Source organism: Puma concolor, chromosome B2, assembly GCF_028749965.1.
Source record: "Puma concolor isolate L17-30 chromosome B2, mPumCon1.1.hap2, whole genome shotgun sequence".
NCBI lineage: Eukaryota > Metazoa > Chordata > Mammalia > Carnivora > Felidae > Puma > Puma concolor.
In genome coordinates this window covers 25,234,670-25,258,484 of record NC_141671.1, presented here as the reverse complement: position 1 = coordinate 25,258,484, position 23,815 = coordinate 25,234,670, and the positions used below count along the sequence as shown (strand labels likewise).

Here is a 23,815-nt window from a genome sequence, read left to right as displayed (position 1 = left end):
GCCTGGACACCGCACCTCAGCCCAACAATGAGTTCCATGGTCTTGGGACTCAGTATCCTCAACTGGAAAGTTTCAGAATACTGCTGGGTGATCTCCAAGGATCCTTTCTGCTCTGAACTCCCATGAACTTCCAGATTCCATCACATCATCTGGTCCATTTAAGTATGAGGAGCCAATGTGGCTTGATTCACTTGTAATATCTGGTGTAGCTTTTATTTACCTTTCCCCAGGAATGTGTTTCTTGTCACTTCAGTAGATTAAACACACTCCAAGAATATAGCTGGTAGCCATTACCAGTTCTCCTTGTTGTTGTAGTTCTCCATCTCTCTGTGGGGCTGGCTTAGCCCCTAACCTCAGCTCTTAGCTAAGCTCCATGTTTATGGCCCTTGTCTGTCTTCTCAAATCAGGCCCTCTATTTACCTCATCTTAAAAAACATGCTTAAGGGGTGCCTGGGTGGCTCACTTGGTTAAGCGTCCAACTCTTGACAGCAAAGCTCAGGTCATGATCTCATGGTTCGTGAGTTCGAGCCCATGGTGGGCTCTGTGCTGACAGTGTGGAGCCTGCTTGGGATTCTGTCTCCCTCTCTTTCTGCCCCATCCCTGCTTGTCCTCTATCTCTCTCTCTCAAAATAAATAAAAATAAACTTAAAAAAAAAAGGCTTAAAATAGACTCCAAATTTCTGGGGCATTCTCAAATTCAAAGGATTATCCTCTCCCCATTCAAGGTCTAACACATAGAAACACACACAGCTCTAAATAGCTTTCCTCTCCTACTGGCCCAGCCCAGCCAACAAGAACATTCCTCACTATCCACAGTCTCAGTGGGCATCTGATGCAATTGTTTGGGGGATTGTTTCCTTATATTTTTTTCTTATATCTTGTTATAATTTAGGTTCTTTTATTCCCATGTGTGGATTTGCTTTTTTCATAAGTATAATTACAACTTCCTGTTTATTTTTAATCTTTCTAGGTATTTGGTTCACAGTTCTTCAAAGTTTTCTCCATACAAAGAGATTTAGGGAAACCACACAAAAATGAACAAAGAAAAACAGAAGATTTCCTCCTTACCCCACAGGACTAAAATGACTCTTCCTCAACCAGATTTGCCAATTTAGCCAAGTAATTGCTAAAATTTCCTCCTGACTTTCTGCAGAAGTGACAGGTCCAGTGCCTTTGGTCTTTTGAAACACCAGCCCAGTTAATCACACTCTGGGTGACATCAGCACATTGCTCTTCCTGCCCACCCCACCCCTCTGGATTGAAGCCCACCTGCCTTCCCTGTGCAAGAACAAGCATGGAGAGCCTAAAGTCACGAGAAGGAGCATCAAAACCCAAGGAGAAGTCAGTGCTTGGAGCCTCTGGGAACAACAGCATTTCTATGTGAGAGAAGATGTTTACCAAAGTCTCAGTGAACAGACTCTGAAGATGACTAACTTTTAACAGGAAAGATTAAGATTCCCTCGCCGCTCAAATAAAAATCCATGGCAGCACAGAACCACTTTCTTTATTGTGTTTTCCTAACTGACTCAAATCTGTCTCAGAAGCACATAAAACCTCAGCCAGCTAATAGCTTCCAGCCCCTCTCCCACCCCTTTGCTAAGGGAATTTGGAGGGGAAAACCCTACAAGTGAAAACGAATGTACGTGCAGCAAAACATTTCTGAACATGTTTCTGAAGAGTTACCTTGCTTGGGAACTTTTGAACTTCCTAATTTTTCTTAAATATGAAATTTGGAACTCTAAAACATGGAATCTTTGCCAGCCCCCCAAAACAGATTTGTAACAAATCATCCCTTAACTGCTTATGCAAAGAAACCTCTGTACACAGTCATGTGGTTTAATTTTTTACAAGGCAAGCTGGAAACTAGTTCTGCTACTTGTGCATGAGGAGCAGGTTACTTCTTGCTCGGTTTCTTCATCTGCAAAATGGGAATAATGGTGCCCATCCTAAAAGACCTAGGTGGAGATGACATGAGATGGTATTTGTAAAGAATCTAACAAATGTGGAGGGCTTGAAAAATGGTAATGATGGTATCATTATTGCTAATGTCAAGCAAATAAAAAGAACCAAAGAAAATGTTATTATTACAGAAAAGTGCTAACCTCTGAAGGCGATCTTCAAACATACTTAAAATGTGAATTTCTTAGAAGTCAGCTTAGTACCTATAGCAAAAATCACTGGCCAATGTAATTGCCTTAATCACATAATTGACTAATTCCACGAAGCCGTTCACTTTCAAGCTACTTTTCTGCATTCATATTTTTTTTCACATGAAGAGTTCTGCTTTGCCATTTCTTAACTTTTTATTTTGAGCTAATTTTAGAATTACAGAAAAGTTACAAGAATAGTACAGAGTTCTCATGGAGTTCCCCCCAGCTTCTCCTGATGTTAATATTCTACATAACTATGGTGCTGTGAAGAAAGCTGGATATAACTAAATACTTCCCTTACTTGAGTGTCACAGGCTTTTTCACTAATGTCCCTCTTTTTTTTCTGTTCCAGACCCAATCCAGGATCCCTTATTGCCTTGAGTTGCTGTGTCCCAGTTTTGTATGACCTCTGATGGTCCCTCGATCTCTCCTCTCATCTCTCATGAAAGTAACACTTTGGGCAGGACTGGTGAGGTATTTTATCGAAGGTCCCTGGATTTGCCTGATGCTTTTGTGATGTGACCCAGGTGGTGCGTTCCAGGCAGGAATCCTGCAGGGTGACCCTGTGTCCCCTCCATGCATCCTGCCAGGGGGTGTCTGATGTCAACAGGCCTTTTTTCCAGGATGTTCATCAGGATCACTTGCATAAGAAGTTTCTGCCACATTTACTCTTTCTCTTTGTAGTTAATAAATATCCCAGGGGAGATGCATTGAGAGTGTGTAAAACCTTAAACTTTGCCCTACTATCTTAACAGGAAAGATAGGGTCTTTACTGCAACAATTATACTTGACCCTTGAATGATACAAATTTGAACTACATGGGTCCACTAATATGTGGATTTGGTTTTGGATAAATATAGTACAGTACTGTACATGTATTTTCCTTATGATTTCCTTATTAATGTTTTCTTTCCTCTAGTTTACTTTTATAAGAATATAGTGTGTAATACATATAACATACAAAATATATGCTATCAACTGTTTATGTTATTGGTAAGGCTTCTGGTCAACAATGGGCTACCAGTCGTTAAGTTTTGGGGGAGTCAAAGTTATACACGGATTTTCAACTGTGGGGAGTGGGTGCCCCAACCCCCATGTTGGTCAAGGGTCAACTGTACTACTGTGGTGTTTGCCCAGTGGCAACTTCTCTATATTTTTATCTGTAGCCATGTTTTCATATGTCCCCTAGGCCATCATTCCTTCAGTTCAGTAATTCATACATTCCTTTTTTCAGCAGACATTAGCTCAGTCCTGAAAGCATTCATAGCGTAGCCACCCTCCATCTAAATCCTCTCTCCCGTTATATTTTCAGTGTAGTCCAGCAATAGAACAAAATCCAAAGCACCACCTTTTTATTAATTGGCTAATCGGATTAACCTTTTAAGGTAAAAGTTAGAGTTGAGATTGTACAGATGTTTGGTTAATGAAATATGAAATTATAGGTCATTTCCAGGCCCCCCAAACCTGAATAATTAGATTTTTATGGCTTATGTTGATTAGTCCAAGTAGCCAGATCTCAGCTGGGGTTTATGCTTAAAAGCACAGACACAGCCACAGTGTAGAAAAGAACATTTAGGGTTTTTTTATTCCATAAACATTTAGATTAACATAGGATGAAGAATGTTTAAGGCTGTACTGGCCCAAAGCATTGCTGAAGGGGCCACAGAGTTTCCTGACTGCCTTGCCTGGGCCCCAGGATGTGGCGTGGTTCCCACACTGCTAGCACCTGGCACCATCTAGTGGAGCCCCGACCACAAGGCGGTCTCAATAGGAGAAAGAAGAGGCTGTGTGCCTGCCTGCCTACCCATAAAGGGAAGCAAGCCTCTGACAGCCTAGGTCAAGTGCCTGTCCCCCACGGTGCCACCTCCATAAATGCCACATCCACAGCATAAAAAGACATTAAGAAATGAGACAGGAGAGGAGGAGGAAGGGTGCAGTGAGTCGCAGGAGGCAAGGACATTTTCACGATTGAGTGCAATTTAGTGGGTTTTTACCACCGAATGGAATTTAGCAGGATGTGACAGACAGGCAGAGTTTGTGTGAACAGAGGGAAGACAGGGGCCCACAGTCCTGCAAAGCCCCACTGAGGGGAGGCTGAGGGTCTGGAGCAAAGGGTTCTATGGTGACAGGATCAGACTCTGGCATGCCTGGAATGACTAGGGCACTTGGCCTTTACCATGAGTGTAAGGTCTTGAGAAAATGGGTGAGCCCAGGAAGTCAGAGTTATGACCGACCTCAGTATTCAGGGTGTGTCCTGGGGCATGTTCCCAGGCTGGCCATGCTCTCCAGAGCCTGAGGCTCCCCGAATCCATAAACACCCACACAGGGGAACCAGCCAGCATAATATGGCTTGCCCCTGTGCAGGCTAGTTCCCAAAAGGGCTGTTTGTGTTACTGTAAGTAGAAGTTTCACTGAAAAGTATTTTTGAATTTACTATAGTTCATTGTCTTACTGGATTGGTTTCCTCCCTCTGTGAATAATGAAAGTACATCTTACTTCCTGGGGAATGCCCCCTCACTGCCTGCACATGTACACACTAATTTATGGTGAGAAGCACTCACTCAGACAGAGTGAGGGCTGGCTACTCCTGGAGCAAAGATGGGAAGCCTGGGAAGCTTCCAAGGGAAAAGCCCCAGACTTGGTGCCCAATAGATCAGAGCTGATGAACAGGATAAAATCCCCAGGAGTCAGAGAATCTTAGCCCTGGAGGGGTGGAGAGGCTTCTCACAGCCTGCTAACCCTGAGAGGGATGCCTCTGATAGGCCCCCTGGCCTTTGCACGGAGTGTAAGTCTTTCAGCACAGACTTACAATAGATGTTTACAGACTTCATTGTTAGGCAGGCACAGTTGTTACAAAGCGTTCTGTGTGGAGCCAAAATTGTTCCAGTTTCTTCCACCTACTGCCGTGTCCCTGCAGGCTGAAACCTGTCCTGAGTCCTCGCAAATAGACCCAGAGAATGTAGTTCAAATCTCACCTGGGACACTACAGTTACCCCTGTTAATTTTCACCTCATTACTCTCAGCCCTTTAGGGTAAACATGGGTCCTGTGTTTATCCAAGCCACAGGTACAAACAGGACACAGAGACAAAGGGAGTGTTCCAGTTTGCTGCACTCCAGGAATGAATCAGAAGCAACTCCATGCAGCTCAGCCACCAACACAAGGTCTGAAAGGGTTCTGTGGCTCTCTGTTGTCCTATTTGCTCAAAGCAGAAAGAAATAAGGCAAAACAGAGACACCAGTTCTGGGACTTTTCTGCTCAGGGCTAAAGAACAGACACTTGCCCACAGTCCTGGTGACAGCAAGTAAAGCCCAACATGACTGACAGTTAGGTTCCTGGAGTCCTGGTTGTGCCCTGCAGGACTGGGGTCTGTAGACACCCAACCAAGATAAGTGACTGCCATTTCTCTTATAAAGGAGTTTCTGGGTGCCAGGTGCCAGCTAAGGAGAGATGCCCAAACAACCCTGCTCTTTTAAGAACACACAGGAAGACATCAAAAGCACCAGACCCCAACAAACCCAGGCCTAACAGCCATCCTGCTTACATGTAGCCATATCCAAACGTGTTTTCCACTCCAGGGCCCCAGGACTTGTCCATTCTGTCCACACCGCCACCGCACACAACTAGGAATCTCAACCCTGCTGTGTGACGCATAGCTCAGTAAGGACACTTTTCTACCAAAGATATCGGCTGCCACCATCCTGATTTGTCCTATGTCTCCCCATCACCATGAACCCCCCATGCCTTCTTACAAGCCAGCTCTGGGCTCAGATGTGCTCTCATCTGTGGACTCTTCTTCATCAACTTCCTGAGCCTTCCTCCTCCACTGCTCCTTCTTCTCTCCTCCCTCCTCCATTCAGAAATAGATCCACTGCCTGAGGGAGCCCCGTAGCTGAGGCTCCCAGGACAGAGCTCTTTTCCCCACAAAATGCCCCTCAGCAGCCTTCACCACAATCGTACTGCAGAAATAAAAGTCTACTGTCCTAGCAACAGGTGTGACCTAGATTCAGAAAGCTACCCAACAGGGTGAAGTCCAGGCCTGCCCTCCCTTTCCATCCACCCCACAGCTGAGCCAGCCAGCAGCTCCTCCCAGCTGACCATTCGCTCTTCCTGCTGCTGGGACATCTGCCTGTTTGGGGCTAGAAGGCATGGCCCGGCATCAAGACTGGTGATACCCAAACTGGCTTCCCTGTTTGTCCTGGGTGCCCTACAACCAAATTCATTGCCACCTTACAGAAACTATCTTATTTTAGCACACTAGGCTCCTGATTACAGTAGTTCGCTTCAAAAAGCCTTATTAATGTTTTCATCATATCTTTTTTTTAAAGTTTCTTTATTTTGATAGAAAGAGAGAGTGAGTAAGTAGGGGAGGGGCAGAGACAGGGAGAGAGAGAATCCCAAGCAGGCTCTGCACTCTCAGTGTGGAGGCTGACTCGGGGCTCAAACCCATGAACCGTGAGATCATAACCTGATCTGAAACCAGGAGTCAGACACTTAACCAGCTGAGCCGCCCTCTCGGGCCTCTCGTTATGCTATTTCTTAGGTAAGTTCCAATTTACATGCCATGTCACTCACTTTGGAAACAGGAAAAGTGTAAATGCAGGTCAGTAGGTAGAAAACACAGTGTGTCATGAAAATCAGGCCACAGCTACACCCACTATCTTCCCCCTTCTGCTGCACTGTCTTTCTGGATCCCATAGAAGGGGGTGCCCACCACACAGACACTGAACTGGAAGGGCTTCTGGGAAACCACACCCATCAACAGCAGCACCTACCCCCCGCCATGCCTTCCCTGTAGCTCTTACCTGATATTTTCACTGGGCTTTGAAAGCTGGGTTGAATTTTATGGACATTGTCATTTTTTAACACCTGATCCAAAGGAGATCTTTCAAAGAAGGTGAGCACAACTTCTGACCTAGAATACTGAGAGTAAGTACATTAATTACTAAAACTTCATCCTCCGTCATGGCAGCCTCACCTGATGTTAACGTCCCCGGACTGTTCAGACGCTCTGCGGGACTGACCACACTGATGAGGCTTCAATAATGGCACACTCTTCATTTACTTTGGGCCCCATGTGGCAAAAATGCAAGGCCCCAGGGACAGATAAGATGGGGTTAATGGAAACGCTGGTGAGTTTTTCTGAGCGCTTGGTATGTGCCAGTGTTCCACACACAGGTCCCTTCACTGTACAATAAACTGCAGTGTGTCGACTTTCCCTGTTCACAGGTGAGGAAACGGATGCTATGGTAGTCAAATGGTGACTGCCTGACTAGAGTCCAGGTTCTTCCTCATGACCACACATGAAGCTTGCAAACTTCATCTACTAACACTCTTCTTGGCTCCCATACACCCTCTTCCAAAACACCCGCTGCAAGACGAGTGGGCTTCTGAGTGGAGGCAAGAGAGCAAAGACCACGGCAATGGAAGGACCTTGTCTCTTCCTACTCAATGCCTCCTTGGCCCTTCATTCCCGCTTCTTCCCCAAGGAGAAAACAATGGAGCCATAACACCCCACAAAAATCTTCCTTTCCCCTGGCTATTCCTACCCCCACAGGGAGGGGGCAGCTGGCCGGATGTGTCCTGACCTCCCACCTCCAGCACAGCCCAGATGCTACTTACTTTGCACGGCATGCTTATGATGGTTTTCAGCAACTTCTCCACTTCATTGAGCCTGGTCTCTATATCATGCGCATCCTTTATGGCGACCAGTCCTAGAATTGAGACAGAAATGCCTTAAAGCCAAAAAATCAGACCAGGAACTGTGCCCCTAAGTTAAATACAGAACAACAGGCATCCCATGACAAGGATGCCCTGCGCCATCCTCCATAAAAGGTGTCTGGGATTATTTCCTTAGTCCTACCCTGAAAGCCCTCCTCTAAACCTCATTTTGAGTTTCAGTGACCCATTGAATGATTTACACATGTGCCGAAGTGGACAATGTCCATCCAAAAGAAGTCAGGCAGGCTGGGGACAGTGGAATGAGTGGGGAAGGTAGGTGTAAGCCACATATCAAAGTCTCCTCTGAATGGGACAGTCTGGGCCAGCCCTGTAAACACCCTGGAGAAGGCCACAGCTTGGCTGGGGACCACTCAGCCCCTGCCAGCGTGGTGGCCACAGCCAGGGGAGGCTCCCCAGGACCTGCCTACCCCCAACCACACAGTGGAAGGGCTTGCCCTGCCAGCCTCAGCTGACCTCACTGCAGGGCATATGTAAATGGAGCCCATATTTAGGCAAGTCATTTAAATGCTGGGTTTGGAAGGGAAAAATCAGACCTTTAACCAGAAAAACCCAAAGTGGGTATGACTCACAGCACTTTTCAGGAATCTGAATATCTATCCTTGTTACACTTACCAGAAGTCCCAAGGGGCTGTTAGAAAGTATAGTCCTTTGTTTGTAAAATACTACAGCTGGCAGCCTGGAGGTCCGGGGTACGTTTCCCTCTCCCCAGGAACAGTAAAGGACACAAACCTTCCCCTTTCAGTTTCTCCACATCGGGGTCCTAGAGACAGGGGAATAGGAGATTCCCATGGGCACTGGCCTCTTCTCCATACTTCGTGTGACCCAGCATGACTGTCCCTGAGTCATGACCAAACCAGACGCCAGAACCCCAGAATTGTTGTCACTTGCTGAATCTAAGTTTTTCATTTCTGGTTTGGTTTTGCTCTGCAGGAGACAGGTTCTTTTTTTTTGTTTGTTTTGCTTTGTCTTTTAATTTTTTAAGTTTATTCATTTTGAAAGAGCGAGTGGGGGAGGGGCAGAGAGAGAGGGAGAGAGAATCCCAATCAGGCTCTTTGCTGTGTGGGGCTCGAACTCACGAACCACGAGATCATGACCTGAGCTGAAACCCAAGAGTCAAGCGCTTAACCAACTGAGCCAACTGAGCCACCCAGGTGTCCCAAAAGGGTTGTTTGTTTTTCAGGCAAGTCATTGACTAAGACTACATCATGATAAAATTAATTTCCTGAACTATATGATTAAAATAAGATGACCAGAACATACATTTCTTGGAGCCAGGGACACCCCCAAACATGAGTGAGGACATTTCTGAAAGCCTGGGTGGTAGCAGGGGGATCCCTCACATCAGCCTGAGTCAGGGACAAATTGTAGTCAAGGCTGAGAATTGTTCTCTCAACTTCCTAAAGTACAGGCCACCTTGGGTATCAGAGGGGCCGTCTGGCCCTGCCTACCTCCTCAGCCATGCAGGCCCAGGTGGCCAGCCTGTAGCTGTTCAGGGAGGAGTCCCAGAGGTGGGTGGGCTGTGACTCGCCTGCTGAGAAACCTACAGCCTCTGTCCACTCGAACACACACCCCGGAATGACATCCCAGCAGTCACTAGAGAAAGGGACCGGGCCTTCTCCCCTTCTCCTTGAGTTACCAGGCCCTACCACACCACCCTTCATATTGTGGGAAGCAGGGAAAAGAAAGAAAATAGTGCCAGATTTTCAGGATGCTTCTCCCCTAGGCCCTAAATTCCCTGCTTAGAAACACACACATACACACACACACACACACACACACACACACACACACACACACACACACACTGTGCTGCCGCCCTTGGAACCAAAATGCTTTCATCTTCTGCTTACCACAGGGGAGTTTACACAGGAAAAGAGGGCCAGTGCAAAACCCACTGCAAAACTGTTTTTAAAGAGAGGACAATTAAATAAATCATCTCCACTGAATGCTTCTGTATCCTAAGATGATCAAAACTATTACTAAATTACAACTTTGATTACCTCTAGAACATAAGTTTTAAATCACTCAAGTTTATGACACAGTAGCTGTATTTTAATATTCTGTACGTACATTTGTAGGAAGATTAGCCTCTCATATAATCAATGCATGCAACATACTCAAACCCATTTTATAGAATATAAATCATAATTTAACAATCTTAAGTTAGCACAGAGGTTTATAATTCTTGCATTTTTGCCTTAATGACATAGTTTTGGTTACATCTTTGATTTAATTAATGTTCAGCCCCTGGTTGGGTCTATGACCTCAAAGGCTAAGATTTAGTCAGATAAATACATTCTTTTCTATACTGATTTTTTTAAGCATGGTCGGGTTTAGCAAATAAAACATGCGACACCTAGTTAAATAGGAATTTCAGATAAGCAGTGAATAATACAATAGTATGGATAGACTTCTACTGAAAAATTATTGGCTGTTTATCTGAAATTCAAAGTTAACTGGGGGTTCTGTATTTTATCTGGCAATGCTCTCTTCCTGGTAGAGTATTCCATTTTCCAGAATGAAGTGGAGAAAGGCAGGAAATACCAGAAGAGGCCTCTGGAAGTAGCTGATGAAGAACCTGATGATTTTACTGGAAAAAGTATGGGTATCTGAGCTCAATGCACAGACCCTCCATGACCAACCCCACCCCACCTGCCCAGCTCTGTGCCCTGCCATCCCCATACTCTCATGCCCATTGAGAAGGTCCATGCTACCCAAACCCCTTGACCTTCCCCCACCACAGTATTTGCTACTTGGCACTGTGACTGCTCCTGGACCTCTGGGTCTCCCCAAGCCCACTGTGCAAAACTGAGGGTAGGACGTGCCTGTGGCTCATCTCACCTTTATCATCACTGAGCACAGGGCCTGACATAAGCAGGGGATCCATGTTTGTTAGCCGTTTGCTGACTGAGTAAAGTTGCATAAGAGAGCACAGAAGTCTAGTATTAGTGAACACAAGTCAAGCATGCGTTATCTTCCAAGCGTGTGCTCTGTCTTGCCCACGGGGCAGTGACCCTAATTCCTGCTTCTCAGCACCACACTCAGCCAGACCCCAGCTAGAACCTCCTGCCAGCTGGCTCTAGGTCACAGGCCTCACAGGAGAGCTGCCTGAGAGCAAAGGGGCATACCGTGTGAGTCACCGGCCAGTCTGGCTCGATTTTATTTGTGAAAGTGTGTGGACCACACTGCTTCCTTTGACCCATCTTTATGTTTCCGAATGGCGGCCAGATGGTCCTCCTTGGAAATGTAAACATGTTTCCAAACAAAAGGAGGCTGAGGAAATTTAACCAGGGAAAGGAAGATGCTGGAATCCCTCACTGCAAGAACAGAAAGGACAGATGATTACTTTTTAAGCTCTGGGCCTTTTGCTGGGGGCACATTTTATCATTTGCTTCTCTCAGGGCTTCCCAGAGACAATCACGCTGGCAATCTGGATCAGCTCCCTCAAGGTGCCGTCCCCCTCTCTCTGAAGAAATATATCCACGGGGTGACAACTAGCACTGGCCTCTTCCCCAGCAGGGGCCTCAGCTAATAAAAGGCAGAAATTGATGAAATGATGGATCTAGCAGAATGTGGGGAAAGCCGTCTAACAGCCACCACCAGAGCTAAGAGCACAGCAAGTCTCCCAACACCCCAAACGTGGGCATGAAGGAGTCACCACTCTCCAAGCAGCCCCTGGCTGCCTGGCCAGACATCTGCATTTTCCTTCTGTCCTGGGCCCTGGACATCACTCTTCTGGACTGTTTTAAAAGTGCCTCCCATTGAACAATGGGTACCTGAAATGCTTTAGGAAAAATTTTTTTTTTTTAATTTTTTTTTTCAACGTTTATTTATTTTTGGGACAGAGAGAGACAGAGCATGAACGGGGGAGAGGCAGAGAGAGAGGGAGACACAGAATCGGAAACAGGCTCCAGGCTCTGAGCCATCAGCCCAGAGCCCGACGCGGGGCTCGAACTCACGGACCGCGAGATCGTGACCTGGCTGAAGTCGGACGCTTAACCGACTGCGCCACCCAGGCGCCCCGGAAAATATTTTTAAGAAGACACACCCCAAACGGCCACAGTGCAAAAATGAAATAAATATTTATTTTAAAATTTCTTAATTGTTGGGGTACCTGGGTGGCCCATTTGGTTAAGCATACGACTCCTGGTTTCAGCTTGGGTCATGATCTCACGGTTTCGTGAGTTTGAACCCCACAACAGGTTTCATGCTGACAGTGCAGAGCCTGCTTGGGATTCTCTCTCTCCCTCTCTCTCTCAAAATAAATAAATTAAGTTAAAAAAATTTAAAATTTCTAATTGTTTCATAGTCACTGGGTTCCTTTCAGGTTTGTTTCATAACTGGTGGAAACCTTAGACACCTGCTGGCGACACCCAAAATTATTATAAATTCTCAAAATGCTACAACTGCTGATGAGTGAAGTAGTGAAGAGAACCCACATGTGGGTCATTGCGTTACTTTTCTGTGGCAGGTGGCCAAGAACTGAGCCCATCCCATAATTCTATGCATTGGGGTTTTCTACCCTAACGGTTGTGTTTTTCCTTTGTGACGCAACAGCTTTGGTGTTTTTTTTTTTTATTTTTTTTTAAATTTCTTTTTTCAACGTTTATTTATTTTTGGGACAGAGAGAGACAGAGCATGAACAGGGGAGGGGCAGAGAGAGGGAGACATAGAATCGGAAACAGGCTCCAGGCTCTGAGCCATCAGCCCAGAGCCTGACGCGGGGCTCGAACTCACGGACCGCGAGATAGTGACCTGGCTGAAGTCGGACGCTTAACCAACTGCGCCACCCAGGCGCTCCAACAGCTTTGGTTTTTAATGGCTGCTAAAGCTTCTCCAGATAGCAACTGTTTACAGTGAATACCAATTTTAAAACTTATTTCAAAAATATGTTTAAATACAACAATGTAAATACTTTTAGGTTTTTATTCCAAATATTGTGGATGAAATGATAATTCTGTGGAGATATTGTTTGGCTCCGTTGTACTATCTGAGATGGTAATAACAAAAACTGCAGGCGGGCCAACGGCTGTGATTTTGCACAGCCGGATGGAAAAACTTTATTATCTATTGGTACTGAGAATGTCATTCCGGAACTGGCCAGCAGAGAGGGCCAGCACTCTGTGGAACACACGGGATTTACTCCTGTGAGGATAGGATAATCGTCCGCCTGGATGTTGTAGTTGTTACGAAGTTGACTCAGAAAACTTCACAGCGCCTGGCAATTTTTCTAATTTCTGATAAAGCATAATCACTTAATAAAACTTCAATTTGTAAAATTACAATCTACACAGTTTGTGATGTGGAGATTTTAACCAGATTATCCTAAAATAGAGATTTGAATCCGAAAGACTGATAATATGATTATATGTAAATTACAGTGTGCCAATTTAACATACATTTGGTGGCCAAAAATCAGCCTAGAGCAGCCAGGGTGCCCTTTATTCCTAAACTAGTTTGGCACTGAAAATTGAGAACAGAAAATGTGATTCTGTCACTTTTCAGGATTAACCTCTTCATGCAATCATAAACACCTGACTTATTCTTGGAACCCAAACTGAACATTTCAGGGTCAGCACAAAAACTTATCAGTAAGAGCTAATGTAAACAAACCAGTTTCTAACCTCAGAAACGTGGGTCCAAAGTCCCACTGTTTCAGTAAGTGGAGGCTTTGGAATGAACTCCTCTGATAACTGAGCCAGGCTTCCCCGGGGGGCTGGGCTTCAGAGGTCAGAATCTAACCTGAGTGCCGTCTTCCATCATTTCAGAAATAAAGACAAGGTGTCTCTTGGGTCAATTGGGAAGGAAGAACGTCCTTTTCAAAGCACATTAAGAAGTGCCCATTACCCTAAGAACACAAGTCTCTTAGAGGAGATTCTCAGAATACAGCCCTACGGAAATTTTCTGTAAAGTGACCTTTCAAACTGACTCAAATAATAAATTACATTTAAAGAGGTCCTTTTCCATTTAAAAAATGTGTCCATGAACACACTGTACAGCAAGGCAGATTGCTCGGGTGAGGTGAGGAATGCACGGTCATCCTGGGAGCATAGGGGTAGGTATTCTTTAAAGGTTGCGTATGAGTTTTAGAAGCAAAATATTATAAATCTTCTAAGGGAAATTTTCAGTGCTGATTTCCTAAGTGCCTGTTTTCTAGGTAGGTACTCAACATTCAAGAAGTGGCAAGTAAGTAATGATTTGCTTGACAGCGTGACTCAGGTGGTTATTCTGTGCGTACTTAAGCATCTCAGTGGAAGTTCTAATTCCCTGGGAGCCCGTGGTTACTCTATGCAGGTCTCCTTGTTCCCATGTGTGGGGTATTGCACAGCATTTCTGGAAGGACAGAAACCCTGTCTGTCCCTCGTTCCCGGCTGACGGTGGTACCTACCCTCCCTCTTATAGGCTGCTCTAGTTCAGTGATGCTCACACCTGCTGTAAGAGGGGGAATCCTGATGGGCATTAATTTCTTCCCTGCATCTTTCCAAGAATGAAAAGCAGGGGACAGAAAGGAGGAGGAGGAGGACACAGAGAGGCAGAGAAGAAATAGCACTTCCCTGAGGATCGAAGAAGGGGCTGAGAGAAGAAGACCCTCCTTCCTCTGCTGCTTCTTGCACCTGGGAGGTGCTCCCTTGAGTGACACATCCTTTTACCAGCACAAGAGAGTGAGTGCTTGACTTAAACGTACTGGTCTCTACTGTGCCCTTTCCCAATCCCTCCTTCCCTGGGCCTCTTCATTATTCTCTCCCAATAAAAGCACAGTTCCCTTCCTGAACTTCACACTTCATGAGTTTAAGATCCACTCACTCGGCCAGTCTGTCTTCAACCAACAAAGGTATTCAGGGCACCCCATCCCATGCCACACTCACAAAACAGGAAGCATGTATTTACCCACACATGCTGAAGTACTGACTGGCCGGGCACCCTGTCAGGTGGGGGTGCCGTGGCACCCCTAGATCCCCAGAGTTTTCCTGAGAGCCAGGAGAACGGAGCTGTGGCAAACACTGGACACAAAGAGTAGGGTGTCACATGGGGGGCTGGGAAGACTCCCAGCAGGGAGACCACCCTCTCTAGGCGAGGAAGCCTGAAGGGTGAGCAGATACAGGAGGCAGGGAGGGAGGACGGGAACAGGGAACAGGGTCAGGAAGTGTAGAGGCCCTAAGGAGGCTGGAAGGCGAGGACTGAGACAAGTAGGCCCTTACAAACTGCATTAAGGGTTTGCCCTGTGGCAGGCAATGGGAGCCGTGGCCTCCTATGCAGGCTCTGGTCCCAACTCTACCCACTTGGCAGTTCTATTTCTTACGGTTAATACATATACCTGCCCTAGGAGTCCACCCTAATCTGCCCCCTGTGAAACTGCCCCCTGGAGCACAGTCCCCAAGCATGACCCACGTCAAACACCAAATTCTAGTTTCTGGATAAGCAAAGCCACAGACCTGGTCTGTAAGCATCCCACTGAGGTAATTTCGGTGACCCCCTTTGTGGGCTCTCTTTAGCCTAGGCAGGGGCTATCACCATCCCTGCCTCCTAGGGACATGAGGACGAAGAGCCACACCTGGAGAGGACGCTGTCAGGGGCAGCAGGCCGGGCAATGATACTCGCACTTGCCCATCTGGTTGACTCTCAGTGAGGGAAGGCTGTGTGTTCGAGAGCAAAGGGCAGAAGCTTCAGGGACCTGAGTCCAAAGCAGCTCTCCAGTGTCCACCAAGGTGCTGGGTACTTTGTGGCTGTCACTGCTTCGGTACTCCAGCAGTCCTGCCTGTGGATATCATTACTGCTCTTTCATCAGTCAGGCATTGAGGCTTGAGGAACCAAGCAGCTTGCCTGAAGTCACCCAGCAAATAGCAGGTGACAGAGCCAGAGTCTGAATCTTCACCCATCTGGTTCCAAAGCCAATGCCTTCAACCACTCAGCCTGATCCTCTTCCACGGTGACGCTGCTGTATCCATAGGTGAGTCACTATGACCCTGACCTCTCCCACCTGGACCCTCTGTCCCCAGGTGGGTCCTCAATCTTGCAGGGCCTTGGGGATTTTCTCCTGAAGGACACAGGAGGGGCTTCTGGTGGGATTCAGATTCTCTAGGTAAAAGCTTTAATCACATGTTATTCCTTCCCTCCTCCCTCTCTATCCTCTGTCCAATTGCTGTGCATCATATTTTTCCTGCTGATTCTAAGTTATGTACCTGCAAAGGGTGATTAAGATGTTTTGTTCTTAAGACAAATATGAAAACTTGCCAGTGTAAATCAGCCAAAGAGCTAAGTGGCTCTGTCCACAGTCATGACTCAATTTAGGGGGTGGGGTGAGGAGGGTGGACTGGAAGAGTCTGTCTGGAGAATACGATCATCCCCGCACATGGGTCTGTGCCGGGCATGACACATCTGTGCTCTCACCATTTAAGGGAGGCTGCAGCCTGGCCAGGAAAGGATGGGGCATGGACACCTTCGCCCCCACGTTGTCCCTGCCCCACCCATCAATCAAAGAGAGGATGCAGATGAAGCGGCCCCGGGGAGCTTCCCAGACCCGTTCCAGGACACGGGGTCCATGTTTCAGTGATGACGACCAAAAGTGTCCAGTGGATGCCTACTGTCACCCAAAAAAGTAAACGTGACACAAACACCAATAAAAAGCTATTTCCATGGATTCAGTGGACCAGCAACCAACTACTGATGAGGACTCACTTCAGTTTACTGTCTCTCCCACTCCCTCCCAAGGACACACAAAGAGTGGGCCATGGCCAATGTCTGTCGGGGAGGCCATGAGGGTAAAATGCATATTGGGTTCATACTCCTAGCCTGTCCTCACTCTCCCGAATCCCACCCCCCTCCACACGGAGCTTCAGTGAGAAGTGGCAAACTGATCAAATTATTATTTTTTTTTATCTTTTAAATATTTATTTTGAGAGAGAGACAGAGACAGAGACAGAGTGTGATTGGGGGAGGGGCAGAGAGAGAGGGAGACCACAGAATCCAAAGCAGGCTCCAGGCTCTGAGCTGTCAATATAGAGCCCATCATGGGGCTCGAACTCATGAGCTGTGAGATCATGACCCAAGCTGAAGTCAGACGCTTAACCAACTGAGCCACCCAGGCACCCCAATCAAATGCCCATTATTTCAGTAACTTTGCGTGGCACTGTCACCATCCACTAGCACTTTGAATCTTCCTTTTACTTGACTCTTCACAACACAGAAACATCTTTCACCGTTTGGAAAAGTGTCTGTAAAAACAGACAGCAGAGACACAGGAGGCCCAGACTTGTTTTAAAAGGGAAGGGGACCTGTGTCTCCAGGGGGCTAGTTCAAGGGCAGCCAAGATGCCACCAGTAGGTTCACAATGCTGTCTGCTCAAGAAGCAGGCCAAATTTCTCCCTGGAAATTGGGCGGAAAGTCACGGTGACCTAGAAGCAAGCTACCTAACCACCTGTGTAAGTTTCTGGCTGGCTCCTTCTCCAGCTGAGAGGTTAGGTCAGGTCACCAGGGGCCCACAGCACAGTCTGAGATCCGATGGGATAAGATCACAGGACCAAGAACCAAATTCAGCCACGTGGCCACTTAAAGAGAAAGGAGAGGGCCCTGGAAGAGTGGAAAAGGAAATCACAGCGGAGGCTGGGTGGCAGCAAGGGTGCACATTTGGGGAAGAAAGAGAAAACAGAAGGCAGAGAGGAGAGAACAAGTTACAAGGAGACGGAGGTCCTGGTGCTGGGCTAGGGCAGCACAGCATACCCCGGGGGCCCGGGAAAAGCACACCAGCCCCGGCGCCCTATACATAGAAGAGATTCAAAAATACACCTGTGAATCAAAAACACCCCAAATCCCTGTGAGAAGTGAAGTTGCCCCAGTCAGAAGGGGCAGGATGCCCTAAAGTGAAGCCATGCATGGGGCCTGGGGAGCTGTGTCAGACCCACACCACTGAGAACCACGCTGCAAGGGTCCACTGGGCTAGGCAGAGGTGGGCTTTTTGTCTCTGGTCTGCTGCCTGGGACCCGTGTGGCCTCTAACCTTTTTTCAGCCACTTTCACTAAGAAAGTAAAGTCAGTGGCTTTGTCCCTGCATCAGGTGGTGATCTCCCCTTTAGCTTCAGGGTAGCACAGACCTTCGCCCCCGCAGTCCACATGAGAATAAGCATGCAGGCTTAGGGCCTGGGGGCACAGTCAGGCTTGTGCGAGCTGGGCAAGTGGATCCATGGCCAGCCCTTTCTGCTGCTGTCCTGGATGCCTTAACTCCATTCCTCAGATCTCAAACTGAAGAATAGACCGTCTGCGATATGCAGGTAGATTAACGTCCTTGGTGATACAAGTGAATACGGGCCTGTATGCTAGCAGCACAGCCAGGCCCTCAATGATGGGCTTTATTTAGAGAAAATGCTCAAATACCACACTCAAGCTGGGCCCCAATACCAGCCCTCCTGCAGGCTCCCCCATTCCAGGAAATGGCTATTCTACTTCTCACACTGAATGCGGTGGTGTGGCCCTGACCCTCCCGTACCCCCCACCTCTGGTCTCTCAGTAAATCTCATCTCTCTCCCTTCCACACACATCAGTGTTTGACTACTTCTTACACTTGCTCTGCTGCACCTGGCAGGATGCCCTAGCACCTGTCTCCCATCTCCTTGACTCCCCCTTGCCCACCTCCACTCTTTCTCAGCGGCCAGAGTATTCCCAGATCTGCCCATTCCCTCCTCTCTGGTCACCTACTCTCCATAGCCTACTCTCCACTCCAGCCATGAGGGCTGCCTCCTCACTTCTTGAAGCCATCAGGCATATGCTGGCCTCAGGGCCTTTGCACTTGTTCTCACCTCTGTCTGGAATGCTTTCTTCCCCAGGTATTGACAAAATGGCTTGTTCCCTCCCTTCCTTCAGGTCTCGACTCAAAGTTCATTTCCTTTGAGATTTTCTGGAGAACCTTATCTGAAAGTTAACTCTTCCCCTTAGAGGTCATAGGCCCTTTCCTTGCTTACTTTTTTCTTCTTAATACTTATTACTATCTAACATATTATTTATTTGTCTTTCTTGTTTATTATTAGATTTATCCCAACAAGAGAATGAGAGTCATGAAGGCAGGGATTTTTTTTTTTTTTTGTCTCTTTTGATCACTGCTGTGTCCCCACCACCTAGACTAATTCCTGGCACATGGTAGGTACTCAGCGGATACTCACTGAATGGATGAATGGGAAATCAAAATGTTGACTTCACGGTAGTCAGGAATCAAAGATCACCTGACTATTTTGGAAATAGAATTTCTTGCTGCAGTGATGACCAGATGACTTCACAAAGCCTGATATTGGTGCTATTAAAAAAACAAAAATAAGAATAGTCCAAGAGCCCCAAATGGTCAATCAGAGATTCTACATGCTGATGTTTTAACATGTTAAACCTTTCCAGATGTAAGGGATGTAATAGGCAGGAAACCTTGGCCACGGTCAGGAAACTCTGAACCACACAAGTATTATGCAGAGGGAACTCAACTTAAAGACCCAGCCCCACTGGGTAGAAGGTGTAGAAAAGGCAAAAGGAACCCCTTGGTCACCCAGAGATAATATCCACAGGAAGCAGCTGTCTCCATCTTCTCAGGCTGGGGCCCAAGAAAGGACGGGGTGGTCAGCCCTGCCCAAAGAGGAGGCCAGGAAGGTAAATTAGTGAGCACTGTGCCTCTACCCATGCAGGGCTTTAAGTATCTCTGCGCATGTGTCTCTGTGAAATATTAAGGCCCACGGACGGTTGCCGAGCTTAACACCACAGTGCATGTGCACAAGGGAGAAAAAAACACATTCTCTCCACATAAACATTTTCCTCCACTGCAGTACTTGGGGGACTAAGAAAAAGGGCTCAACATCCTTTTAATTGCATGCAGATTCAAAAATGCAAGTAGGGGCCAAGGCTTTCACACCCCGTGAGGGTGTTCAGTCAGACATTTATAAGAGCTACCAACCGGCTGCCAGCGTGAGCTCCGAAACCCAGATTTCCTCACAAAGCTTTTTAATAAAAGTAGAGAGCCCAGATCTAGCCCAGCCCAGAACTATTTTAATAAATTTCAAGCGAGGGAATCTGATGGGGAATTATACTGAGAAAACCTGGCATTTCCAATAGAATACATGCACCTGGTTACCTTTTGTATTTACAGTTTGTATATCCAGACAATGTTTTTATGCAAATAATAAACCTGCATAAAAATAAGGTAGAATCTTCTCTTACGTTACTGTTATGTGTTTTATTCCGTGCACAATTTCCCTGGACTTAAAAGGATCTAAGAAAGGAAAAGGGGTTCCCCTGGGATTGCGCCCCAAAACTCAGGTAGTGCAGGAAGGGTCAGTACCAGCTTGCCCCCAGGCAGAGAATCTAGGACCGGAACAAAGAATTAAGGTCACGCCTTCCTCTGGTCCCAGTGCCCCATCTCCTCCCCTCCAGGGGGTGCCAGCCCAGCCCTGGCAGGAGGTCTCCACTGGACAGGACTCTAGCCCAGGAGGTAGTGCCAACAGTTCCAGTATAAAGCCAACCACTGGTCCCCGTCCTGATCACCCCCACCGCCCCTACCTCTACCAGCAGCCTGGCTAACACCCAGTTCTAGTCCCCCTCAGATACCTGAGCAGCCATCCTGTCCCTCTGGATCTTCTTTTCTCCCTGATAATCACTTTCTTCCTAAACCTTTCTCACTTGTAGATGCTCCACTCTTCAGACGCACGCTATGTGTCTCCGCATCACGAACCCAGAACGGATCCAGAGTGTGAGTGCAGAGAGGACAGAGCCTGGCTGCGTGTGTAAAGCAAGTCTGGTGCCTCACACTCACCCCCACCTCTGCTCCAGGCAAGGTGTTTTCACTACCATATCCTGGGGCCTCCCAGCTGGCTACAACCCTTGCCAGAAGTGCTGACGCTGAGGGTAACAGTAACAACTAGAGTATAGGAAGGACTAACTATTGCTGGACACTATACTATGCATTGTAATTCTCACCAAAAAAAAAAAAAAAAAAAAGGAAAAGAAAAAGACAAGAATAGGAAAAGTACTATGCTACGGGGCGGGGTCGGGGGGGAACAATTCCAGCCAATCTACCTGCTTGGGGTCACACACTTTAGCTGTGTCACCTGACCAGAGTGAGACCTAGAGCAGGGGTGGAGGGGGTGTGTCGGGGGGAGCACAGAGGGGAGGGCCAGCTCTCTGCCAGCTCTCAGGGGCTCTCATGTGTTAATGGTCAGCCTTGTTCCAGCAAGGACGTAAGTCAACAATAAACTGCTGTTCCTGCATCTAAGCTTTCCTGATTCAGGCATTCATTTGGTAAATCAAAAAATACAACAACATCCACACCCAAATAGCAAATCCAAGGAAAACTCTGCCATGCTGAAACAATACAAAGCTATCTCCATATCCGAAATCAATGTGAGAATCTGGGGGGCAAAGAGAACCCTGAAAGGCAGGCCGTCTGGCTCAGGGCCTTCAAACTTGCTGGCTTTGGGAGCCTTTCCAAAGGATGTGTCATGAGAACTGAGCTAATTATCCATATAATTCACACACTGGGGAGGGGAATCGACCCGGGGAAGTAGAGGTTATCATAAGACCTCAGGCAGACCAGCAGCTAAGGAGACTCGTCCCGGCCACCCTCTGCTTCAGTAAAATGCCCCCAAAGGAGCCCCCAGGTATGTTTAGAAGACTGTGGACAGGACGGCCTCTGGGTGATGTGTGACCATTCTCAGCGCTGCAGGTGGTCACAAGCGGTGGTGGAGGAAGATTGCTCAGAGCCCTACAGCCTTCCCTGGCCCCCTCTCCCCCAGCCCCTCCTACTTCTAGGCTCGCCTCGCTCAGGCGCTTCCTTCCCTCTGGCGGCCGGCCGCCTCTCCTACTGCCTCCCAAGTGCAGCCCCTGGAAGGGCGTCAGCCTGGCAGAAGGAAGCCGCGGTAGTCCTCTGAGAACTCAAATCTCCAAGGGCCAGGGCAGTCACAAGGCCAGGGAGGAGGCTGCCGCGGTTAATCAAACCCAAATGTTGGACCCACCCCTGGGGTGGGGACCGGGCTCTCCCTAGTAGTCGCCAGAAGGGAGGCCCCTCCGGAGGAGTGACAGAAGGCTGCGTGGCACCTCGCACCCAGGCTCCTCCGTCACCGGAGGAGACCGGAGACACAGCCCCTTCCAGCGGAGCCCTCGGAGGGGCGGCTGCCAGAGCCGACGCGACCCCAGCCGGACACTGTGGTTAACTCCTCCCAAATGTTTCACCGACTCTCTCCTGTCCCCTTCCGGGCGAGGCGGGGGTCGCAGCCCGCCCTCCCGGGGGTTGGGAGGTGGGGAGGCCGCCAGGCCGGAGCAGGGGCTGGGTTCACCCCAACACTGGCCGCTGCACTGGTACTGGTCAGTGACTCGTCCCTGGGGACAGTCAGGGCGCCTGTCTTGCTAATCTCGGCCCAGAGGCCCCAGAGCTCCACGGGCTGACTCCGTGTCCTCCGACCACTGCCGCCTCGGGCGCCCTTCATTTGGGAGCGGAGGATCTGAGCGTCCCCTGTCCCGTGCCAGGGATGGAGGGGAAAGCCGCAATCTCGGTTTAAGTAACTTCCCCTCCTCCTTTCATTGCGCTGTAAGACGACCATGCAACCACATCTCCGGCTAAGATCCCATCCGAGGCGCCCCCCGGCCCCACCCCGGTGCCCGCGGGCCCCCGAACCTTGCCGCAGCGGCGCGCGCGCTAGCTCGGGCCGGTCCTCGGGGAAGGCGTCGCGGAGGCGCTGCCAGAGGCGGCCCAGGTCTGCGAAGCTGCGGTGCAGGTAGAGCACGCTGCGGTCCGACCACTCGGTGCGGATCTCGAAGAACTCCTCCTCGTCGCCGCGCCGGCTGACGATGAGCCTGCGGATGCCGTTCACCCAGCAGCCGCGCACAAACATGTTCACGAGCGAGGTGCCCTCAAACACCGCCGAGGCCATGCCGCGGGCCGCGCATGCCCCCGCCTCCGGGGGCGCCCTCGGCCCCCGCCCGCCCGCCCGCCTGCCGGGCCGGGGTCGGTCCGAGGTCTCCGGAGCCGGGATCGGGCCGCCGTGTGCCTGCGGTCTGCCCGGGATTGAGGTCTATCCGGGGCCAGGGTCCGTCCGATGTCTGTCCGGAGCTGGGATCGGGCCGGGGTCTGCCTGTGGGCCGCTCGGACCCGGGATGGGGCCGGAGTCCGCCGGCCGTCCGAGGTCTGTCCGGAGCCGCGGTCCGTCTGGCGGCTGTCAAGGGCCGGAGTCCGTAGTAACCCCGGTCTGTCAGGGGTCAGCCCCCGGCCTCTGCGCGCACTCCAGGGGAAGCGCGGCGGCGAGTCGGTCGGGCCCGGCCGAGTTGCGGCTTTATAAGGCACTTCCCATCGCGGGCGGCGCGGTCGTCGACGTCGAGGCCGCCGCCGCCGCCTTCCTCCCGCCTCCGGGTGAGCGGACGCGCCGCGGGCCGCGGGCCGCAAGCGGAGGGGGTGGCCTGGCCCGCCGCGCCCCGCGCCGCCCACGCGAAGCCCGCGCTGCTGGGGCCGCCGGCACCCTGGCGGCCGGGAGCCCGGCCGAAACCCGAGCGCCGGGCCCCTCCCCCGCGCCCCCCGCCCGGGCCCGGACCCGGACCGCCCCCGCCGCTTCCTTCCCCTCCCGGCCCCTGAGCCGCCGGCCGGTGACTGGACGAGAAGCTGGGAAGGGAGGGCGGGGGCGGGCCTGCACTCCCGGGGCTCGCGGTGCAGACTTTCTTCTCTTCCGTTTCTCGGTCCTGGGGAACTCGTGGGTGGGGGCTGCGCGCCCCACCCGGCCGGCGACCGGGAAGGAAACTGCACGTGTGCCGGGGCCGGGACGAGGGTTGGGCGGAGCGCGGGCGAGGCTGCGGTGCCAGAGGTCCGGTCGCGCCGGGCGTCGGGACTGTTGGTCTCGCCCTAGTCCTTGAGCCGTCGCCCACCCACCCCAGGCAGGGCCGGGAGCCGAGGTCTAGGGCAGAGACCCGCCTGCCC

At 49.5% G+C, this 23,815-nt stretch overlaps 1 protein-coding gene across 1 annotated transcript in view; it reads right to left on the bottom strand.

Moving 5' to 3' along the window:
* PXDC1 (PX domain containing 1) overlaps positions 1 to 22,926 on the bottom strand; it is a 28,329-nt gene extending 5,403 nt beyond the window's left edge. The window contains exons 1-3 of the mRNA XM_086706404.1: positions 22,526 to 22,926; positions 7,772 to 7,863; positions 6,955 to 7,072 (exon numbers count right to left, since the gene is read on the bottom strand). Coding sequence (XP_086562530.1) covers positions 6,955 to 7,072; positions 7,772 to 7,863; positions 22,526 to 22,781 — 466 coding nt within the window. The 5' untranslated portion in view covers positions 22,782 to 22,926. The remainder of the gene's footprint in view (positions 1 to 6,954; positions 7,073 to 7,771; positions 7,864 to 22,525) is intronic.
* Between the last annotated feature and the right edge of the window lie 889 nt (positions 22,927 to 23,815).